Source organism: Echiichthys vipera (assembly GCF_963691815.1).
Source record: "Echiichthys vipera genome assembly, chromosome: 20".
Taxonomy (NCBI): Eukaryota; Metazoa; Chordata; class Actinopteri; order Perciformes; family Trachinidae; genus Echiichthys; species Echiichthys vipera.
In genome coordinates, this window is record NC_139845.1 from 1,379,911 (window position 1) to 1,388,864 (window position 8,954).

At 49.8% G+C, this 8,954-nt stretch overlaps 1 protein-coding gene across 1 annotated transcript in view; it reads left to right on the plus strand.

Annotated features, from left to right (window-relative positions):
• The window catches only part of LOC310962968 (SH3 and multiple ankyrin repeat domains protein 3-like), a gene marked incomplete at its 3' end in the record, with an annotated part of 25,854 nt that extends 17,200 nt beyond the window's left edge, over window positions 1-8,654 (plus strand). Inside the window, exons 14-27 of the mRNA XM_083935592.1 lie at window positions 706-819; window positions 919-994; window positions 1,240-1,322; window positions 1,879-2,003; window positions 2,151-2,283; window positions 2,554-2,634; window positions 2,738-2,755; window positions 3,014-3,144; window positions 4,155-4,248; window positions 4,402-5,022; window positions 5,225-5,509; window positions 6,127-7,426; window positions 7,560-7,586; window positions 8,060-8,654. Of these exons, the coding sequence (XP_083791718.1) occupies window positions 706-819; window positions 919-994; window positions 1,240-1,322; window positions 1,879-2,003; window positions 2,151-2,283; window positions 2,554-2,634; window positions 2,738-2,755; window positions 3,014-3,144; window positions 4,155-4,248; window positions 4,402-5,022; window positions 5,225-5,509; window positions 6,127-7,426; window positions 7,560-7,586; window positions 8,060-8,654 (3,683 nt within the window). The remainder of the gene's footprint in view (window positions 1-705; window positions 820-918; window positions 995-1,239; window positions 1,323-1,878; window positions 2,004-2,150; window positions 2,284-2,553; window positions 2,635-2,737; window positions 2,756-3,013; window positions 3,145-4,154; window positions 4,249-4,401; window positions 5,023-5,224; window positions 5,510-6,126; window positions 7,427-7,559; window positions 7,587-8,059) is intronic.
• Between the last annotated feature and the right edge of the window lie 300 nt (window positions 8,655-8,954).

Sequence of the window (8,954 nt, forward strand, 5' to 3'; positions counted from 1 at the left end):
AGACTCCACTTAAAGCTGCATTCTCTCTAATGTCCAGCAGGAGGAGACTCCACTTAAAGCTGCATTCTTTCTAATGTCCAGCAGGAGGGGACTCCACTTAAAGCTGCATTCTCTCTAATGTCCAGCAGGAGGAGACTCCACTTAAAGCTGCATTCTCTCTAATGTCCAGCAGGAGGAGACTCCACTTAAAGCTGCATTCTCTCTAATGTCCAGCAGGATGAGACTCCACTTAAAGCTGCATTCTCTCTAATGTCCAGCAGGAGGAGACTCCACTTAAAGCTGCATTCTCTCTAATGTCCAGCAGGAGGAGACTCTCTACTTCAACACCACCTTGATCCCTGAAGACTCCGCTCGTATTCAGCCTCTCGGTCTATGTTGTCATTTGTTGGGCGGGGGGGGGGGTCGTCTTCGTCCGCCTGTATCCTAAAATCGGCACATGTCGTATTTATAGTCTCCAAATCTCAAATACGCTGAGAACCATAGCGTAATCTACATCCAAGACCACACATGTGCATGTTTATTCCTAGTAAACTCGTTTCTGATGCTCCGCACACTCTCTGGAGTTCTGGGGTTACTTTAGGTCTCGTTCCAGGACGTTCGTGAACACACTCAACAGTCATTTGTCGTCAGGTCTTTGGCCGTAGCCCTCACACACAGCGTCGAACTGCGGCGTGACACTAAACTCTACATGTTGTGGATCTACAGTTCTGTCCATCGGCGAAGGAGGATTCTGGGAAGGAAGTGTTAAAGGACGAACCGGTTGGTTTCCTGCTGACTGTGTTGAAGAAGTCCAGATGAGACAATACGACCCACGACTGGGTAAATATATATAAACACTATATCAAATATAACACAATCACATGTATTTAAGTATATTTACGAGCTGTACTCTGTGAAATGTGTCCATGTCTGTTTCAGAGACGAGGGAGGACCGCACCAAGAGACTGTTCAGACACTACACTGTTGGATCCTATGACAACTACACCTCCTACAGGTGATACACCATCATTACACCTCCTGTAATGTGCTGACTCTACACTGTTTACTGGCTTTAATATCAACATATACAATAACTTTACACAGGGAAGTAAATACATCATAGAGATGCAAACTAAATATAGACATTCATTCATAGTAATAATATATGAATACACTTAAAACACCGCATAAATTAACATTAACATTAAAATGTATTGAACTACGGTAACTATGGTGACACGTTTCTGTGTTTTGTGTCAGTGACTACGTGATCGAGGAAAAGACGGCCGTCCTCCAGAAGAGAGAGAGCGAAGGGTTCGGCTTCGTCCTCAGAGGAGCTAAAGGTAGAGATGGATGGATGAGTGGATGGATGGATGGGTGAGTGGATGGATGGATGGATGGATGGATGAGTGGATGGATGGATGGTTCCATGGATGGATGGGTGGGTGGTTGGATAGATGGTTCCATGGATGGATGGGTGGTTGCATGCATGATGGATGGATGGATTGATGGATTAATTGATTCTTGGATGGATGGCTGGGTGGATGGATGAATGGTTGGTTGCATGGATGAATGAGAGATGGATGGATGGATTGATGAATGGTTGCATGGATGGATTGATCCTTGGATGGATGGTTGGTTGCATGGATGGTTACATGGATGTATGGTTGGTTGGTTGGTTGGTTGGTTGGTTGGTTGGTTGGTCGGTCGGTCGGTTGGATGGATGGATGGATGGATGGATGGTTGGATAGATGGACGGTTGGTTGGTTGGATGGATGGTTGGTTGGATGGTTGGTTGGTTGGATGGATGGACGGTTGGTTGGTTGGATGGATGGTTGGTTGGATGGATGGATGGATGCTCTTCTGCCTCCCCATCTTCTCTCTCTGCCTCTTTTCAAGCTGAGACCCCCATCGAGGAGTTCGCACCGACCCCGGCGTTCCCGGCCCTCCAGTACCTGGAGTCAGTGGACCAGGGGGGCGTGGCCTGGAGGGCGGGGCTACGCACTGGAGACTTCCTCATAGAGGTACACACACACACACACACACACACACACACACACACACACACACACACACACACACACACACACACACACACCTGTCCTTTAAATGTTGAATGGCTTTGATTTCTCATACAAGCGCCCGTTGACCCCCCTGTGCGTGTGGTGCAGGTGAACGGTGCTGACGTGGTGAAGGTGGGGCACCGGCAGGTCGTCTCTCTGATCCGACAGGGCGGCAGCCGCCTGCTGATGAAGGTCGTGTCCGTTTCTAGGAAGTCTGAATCCAACCTGATCAGGAAGAAAGGTCCAGAGTCTCATTCATGTATCAGTCACTTGAATCACGTGATGGAATAAAAGTAGACTCAAAATTCACCAGTGCATAAAAAATTACTCTGAATATCTGAGTTTTTTTAATCTTTTTAACCTAAAATGGCCATAACCTAATTCACCTTTGTATATTTAATACAAAATCATAATTAAAGTGAATCTCTCACTCACTGAAGGAGGAAACACCTGAATGTCTCTTCTCTTCTCTGACTCACCGGGATCCTAATGCTTGGTTCTTATCTTGTAGCTCCACCTCCTCCAAAACGAGCCCCCAGCACCTCGCTGACACTCCGGTCCAAGTCCATGACCGCTGACCTGGAGGACATAGGTAAAACAAACACACACACACACACACACACACACACACACACACACACACACAGTGCAGAGTCTGTAGGAATGTGTGTTGTTAACCTTTGTTCTGTCTGCAGCCAGGAGGAGACGCTTTGGTGAGTCTCATCTGATGATGTCGTTGTCGTTGTCGTTGTTGTTGTTGTTGTTGTTGTTGTTGTTGTTGTTGTTTGATCGTGTTTTATTCATCGTTGTGACAAAACACTGCAGCGAAGTTAATGTTGCATGATGACGTGACTCATTTTGTGACATCATGTCGTTGTCGTGACGCTGTGATTTCCTGATTCTGTGTTGTATTATTTTTGTTTTTGCTTGTTTATTTAATTTTATTTTTCTATCGTGTCGTCTCCCTCCAGAGAAACTGGACGAGATGTTGGCCGGCGGTCCACAGGAAGTCGTTCTAAGGGCGCGACCGTCAGATGACTTCAGAGCGGCGACGGTGAAACAGAGACCGACCAGCCGCCGAATCACACAGGCTGAGATTAACGTAAGTCTGCCTGCAACATTGCTACGTCTCATATGACTTTAAAATAAGTCGTGAACTCTCTAAAACATAAGAAAGGTATTAATGAGGAGTTCTAAAAGACTACTAAAGCACATGATCCTGACTTGGACCAACACTGAGTCACCACATGTAGACAACAAGAGCTGTGATTTGTCCAATAGTGTCGAAACAGTCTACCACTGTAAATACTACATCGATTTATTTTACGACATGCTAGCCCGGTCTTCTGGTCTCTGGGAGAGACCTTTGTTGCGACTTTGGTCCGATGCAGATTCAGAATCAGTGCGACATCTGGGTATTTCTGACATACTGCAAATTTAGTTTTTGTTTGCATACTGCTTACTCCACAAAATAGAAGAAACCTAGGACAGAGCTGTGAGGTACTCCATAAAATAAAAGAGGACCTAGGACAGAGACTTGAGGTACTCCACAAAATAGAAAAAACTAGGACAGAGCCTTGAGGTAGTCCACGAAAATAGAAGAGGACCAGGACAGAGACTTGAGGTAGACCACAAAATATAACAGGACCTAGGACAAAGCCTTGAGGTACTCCATACAATAAAATAGGACCTAGGACAGAGCCTTGAGGTAGTCCACAAAATAGAAGAGGACCTAGGACAAAGCCTTGAGGTACTCCATACAATAGAAGAGGACCTAGGACAGAGCCTTGAGGGACTCCACAAAATAGAAAAAACATATGATAGGGCCTTGAGGTACTCCATAAAATAGAAGAGGACCTAGGACAGAGCCTTGAAGTACTCCACAAAATAGAAGAGGACCAGGACAGAGCCTTGAGGTACTCCATAAAATAAAATAGGACCTAGGACAGGGCCTTGAGGTACTCCACAAAATAGAAGAGGACCAGGACAGACACTTGGGGTACTTTGCAAGGTAGAAAATACGTTTTTTTGATTCAGTGCGACATCCGGGTAATTTTCTCATACTGCAGTTTAGCAGAAGCTTATTTATACTCTGTATGTTTGTGTCTGCAGTCGTTGTTTGAGCGTCAGGGTCTGGTGCCCCCCTCAGCTCCAGAGAAAAGCACAATGGCTTTACCCAGAGGAATGTCCAGGACGAAGAGCTTTGGTGAGTATTATTGTATATATATTTTGTTATAATAGACAGTGGTGGAATAAGTACTTTAGCAACATCACACTCTGTAGAAATACTCTGTTACAAGGAAAAGGTCTGCATTTCCAAATCTCACTCAAGTAAAACTCTCCCTGGTTACCCTGGCAGGCACACCTGAGGACGACAGGATCACGGCTTTGATCAACGAAAGTCGATTCCCACGGAGTTCCTCACTGACAGACAGCTTCATCCCTCCACCTCCTCAGATGGCTCCGCCCCCTCCCCCCTCCGCCTCCTCCTCCACATCCTCGCTTTTCCTCCTCGACTCTGGCCCTCCTCCCTCCTTCCTCCCCCCTCCTCCCCCAGCCAGAGGGGAGGGGCTAACCCGCTCCAGCTTCAAGCCGGGGGCAGAGCCGAGGCTCCAGGAGCTCTCCGACTCGCCGTCGCGGAGCCACGCCCACGTCGAGCGGCAGAGGAAGGCGAGGTCGATGATCATCCTGCAAGACACGCCACCGCAGCTGCAACCTGACACACACGTCGCAGTCGCCACGCATGCGCTGCACACGGCCACGCACACTGCCACGCACACGCTTCACACCGCCACGCACACCTCCACGTTGTCTCTCCACAGCACCAGCCCTGCCCTCGGCCACTCACCGCTGTCGCGACGCCGTGGACGACCAATAGAAAACCCTTATGCTAACGTGGGACAGCAGGCTCCACCCTCAAAACCGCAGAGGAGGAAGTCACCTTTGTTGAAACAACTTCCTGTAGAGGAGCAGGGTCAGGATCGCTCCAAGTGTTTCTGATTTCTATCAAGTTATATTTGTGTCTGATTTCCTGATGCATGATGGGAGGTTTTGAGCACATACATTTAATTTTAAAGGAACCATAATGCAATTTGTGCAAACAACAAGACACAGATATTATGCTGTAGACTCTTAATGTTACTCATACCAGTCTAACTCCTTGTTTTTTCTTCTTCTTCTAGGAATCAAAGATCATGATTTGTTGAAAGTAGAAGGTGGACCCAGTAGCCCCAGTAGGGCAGAGCTGTACCAGCAGCAGGTTCTCTCAGAGCGTGCTCGGGTTCAGGGTCGCAGGTCGTCTCTCTTCCTGTCTGTTGAGGGATCCGGGTCAGAAAACCAGGTGCCACCGCTCCTCACTCTGAGCCATTCGATGGACGACCTCGGCGAGCTTCCCCCTCCAGCTCCGGTCCTGTCACCCTCACCAACGCCTCACACATTCCTCCACCCACTGACGGGGAAACCTCTAGGTCAGTCTGACGGCAACTAAGGTTGGAATCAAGGGTGACTTAATGATGGGTGCCAAATTTATCATTAAATGGAAGAAAGTATAAGACATCGAACACTGGATGTCAGTGAGACCATTTCCTAGGGTATAACTGATACAGGATAACAGATACATAAAGTTGCGTGTCATCAGCAAAACATTGAATATAAAAGCTATGATTGTAAATGATTCGGCCAAGTTGAAGCATGTTGATGTAACAAAGAATACCTAGTCTTGGGGTACTAAATAGGAGGGGACCTAGGACAGAGCTTCAACATAATTGGATAAAATAGAGGAGGACCTAGGACAGAGCTTAAAGGTACTCCACAAAACAGAAGGTAACCAAGAACAAAGCCCTGAGGTACTCCACAAAATTGAAAGGAACCTAGGACAGATCCTCAAGGTACTCCATAAAATAGGAAAAGACCTGGGGAAGAGCTCCAAGATACTTGAATAAAATAGAGGCGGGCCGAGGACAGAGCCTAGAGGCACTCTGCAAAACAGAATAGCACGTAGGACAAAGCCTTGAGGTACTTCACATCAAGGAAGACTTCAAGTCTTGAGGTATTTTCCACCTTAAATCTTCTCTTTTTTCCGCAGACCCCTCATCGCCACTTGCCCTGGCTCTTGCTGCACGAGAACGAGCGCTCACTGCCCGCACGCCGAGCCCAGAGCCTCGACATAAACATGTATCTGCCTCCACCACACCCATCCCTACCCCAGCTGCCAGCCCCGAGGGTAGACACAAGCGCACCCCTATCACCACCCCGCAGAGCAGCCCCGAGCCACGGTCCAAACGCACCACCCCTCAGACGAGCCCTGAGCAGCGGACCAAGCGCACTACTCCCCAGACCAGTCCTGAGCTGAGGCATAAACGAATAACCCCGCCCTTGTTCCCCGATGGACAGGTAGAGCGTCCAGAAACAGAGGGGGGAGTGACATCGCCTGCTGGCCCCTCCCCCGAGCGGTGGAGACCCACCCCCTTACCATCACTAGCCACTGAGAGTCATTCGGCCCTGATTGACAGGCGCAGAAGCCTCACAGTGGGAAGCTCAGAGGAGGAGGGTGGGGCTTACACAGTTACACTCCCACCGGCATTGTTGTCATCCAGTGATGAGGAGACTAGGGAGGAGCTCCGCAGAATTGGCCTTGTGACTCCTCCCGCTGCCTTCGCCACTCCTCCTGCCCTCCCACCCCCATCCTCCCTCACCTTGTTAACACGGCGAGGTGGGGAGGGAGGGGGAGGAGAGAGCGGTCCTGACGCCCTAGGTAGACGAGGCGATGAGGAGGAAGGAGGTGAAGAACGGCTCCACGACAGCTCCTCCTCCCCCAGCTCACTCCCTCCCTCCATCACTTTGGCATCCCCTCCTGCTCCATCCTCCCCCTCTTCTCCTACGGCTGCTCACCCTTCTCCCTCTTCCCCAGCCACCTCCCCATCTGGTCTTAAACCGCGTCTTCGTTCACCTATAGGGCGGGGCCGTTCGGCACTCCGTGACCCGCTGTTGAAGCAATCATCCGACAGTGAGCTCCTCCCATCTGCTGCATCCTCCTCCTCCCCCTCCTCCCCACTCTGCTCCTCCCCCACCAGCGGTGGTGGACGGCAGCCACGCTATCTGTTCCAGAGAAGGTCCAAGCTGTGGGGGGGTGGGGACGACCGCGATGAGCGCCGGGGCTTCAGCCCGGACGAAGGGGGACGTCCAGTAGCACTGGGAGGTCAGGGGTCGGCGTCAGCTGTGGATCTATCCAGCCGGTCGGCGTCGGCGCTGGAGCTGAGCGGCAGGGCGGGGTCTGGACTGGATCTGGCTAATCGACTACAGCTGCTCAACAAAGACAGTCACTCTCTGGGGGAGGAGCCAAGTCCCCTTGATCCGGGCCGGAGGTCACCAGTAGGAGGTGCCAGGTACTATGAACGGACTTATATTATAAATACTGCAGCACTACTGACCTGATACTACTACTGTGTGTGTGTGTGTGTGTCTGTGTGTGTGTGTGTGCATGTGGTGTAACAAAATCTGTTGTTTGTGTTGTTCCAGATGTTTGGACAATGAAGAGAGTAAATCGTAGGTTTTTATCTCTGGTAAACACTTCCCGTTATCACTAAGAGATGATTTTCTTTCGCTAACAACCGACCAACTAACATGCATTTTTCTTTGCAGATGACTAACTACCAAATGTTGACAAAAATGATCCAATTACAACTTAGCAACAGACAAAAGACAAAAAAGACAAAGACCAAAAAGTGAAAGGAACATACAGATATACCTGTGTTTTACCTGGGACATATTAGCTTTAGACTTACGGCTGCATGGGTAAACATTAGCTTTAACAAGCTAGCTAGCTAGAGCTGATAAAAAACAATCATTTCAGTCTGCAACATAGAAGTGAGAAGCTGCTTTTCTCTACATCTGTTTGAAACCAGTTGCTTCCGAAGTTACTACTAATTTTGAGGTGTAAATCTGCCGGTTAAGGGGCGTAGACACATGAACTGTGGTCAGTGATGTCTGTCTTTCATATGTCGTTTAATGTGTTGCAGGTTGTTCTCCAGTCTTGGTGAACTCCACACTATCTCCCAGCGAGGATACGGTTCCAGCTATACAGTCCGACCAGGAAGCCGCTACCCTGTCACCCGCCGGAGCCCCTCCCCCTCTCCGTCCCCATCTGATAGGTCAATAGGGCTTCCCTCCTCCACCGCCCCCTGCTCTGAACGGCCCGATCTGAGCTCGGGTCGCGGTCTAACCATCCTGAAGTCGTCCAGTCTCAGCCTCCCCTCAGAACCAAAGGAGGTTCGGTTTGTGATGCGAAGCGCCAGTGCACGAACCAGGTCCCGTTCACCCTCACCTTCGCCCCACGCCTCTCCCTGCCCCTCCCCGGTCCTCAGCGGGCCCCTGTTGGCCCTTCGACCATGGAGGCAGCGTCCCCTAGCTTTGTGGAATAAATATGACGTGGGTGACTGGCTGGAGAGCGTGGGCCTGGCCGAACACCGCCAGCGCTTCCAGGAGCATGAGATTGAAGGCTCCCATCTCCCCGCCCTCACCAAGGAGGACTACGTGGAGCTGGGCGTCACCAGACTGGGACACCGAATCAACATTGAGAGGGCACTCAGACAGCTGCTGGATGGTTCCACTTGACCCCTCACCTCTGATCACTAACCTCTAGACATCCTGAACTGTGACCTCATAACCCCTGACCTCTGGTCAGACACTAGGCCATCTCTTTGACTAGAATATCTTAGCAGTGACTGAATCTTTAGACCTTTTTAACAACATGGGGCCCAGCTCTCTGAGTGATCTCGCTGACACTTTGGCTTATCAGCTCTTTGATCAACCCAAACGGACTGGTAGCACTAAGGTCATTGTTTTGTTGTGTAATTTCGGCCACAAGAGGGCAACACTACCATGGACCCAAGATGTTGTCTAGCAATGCAATTC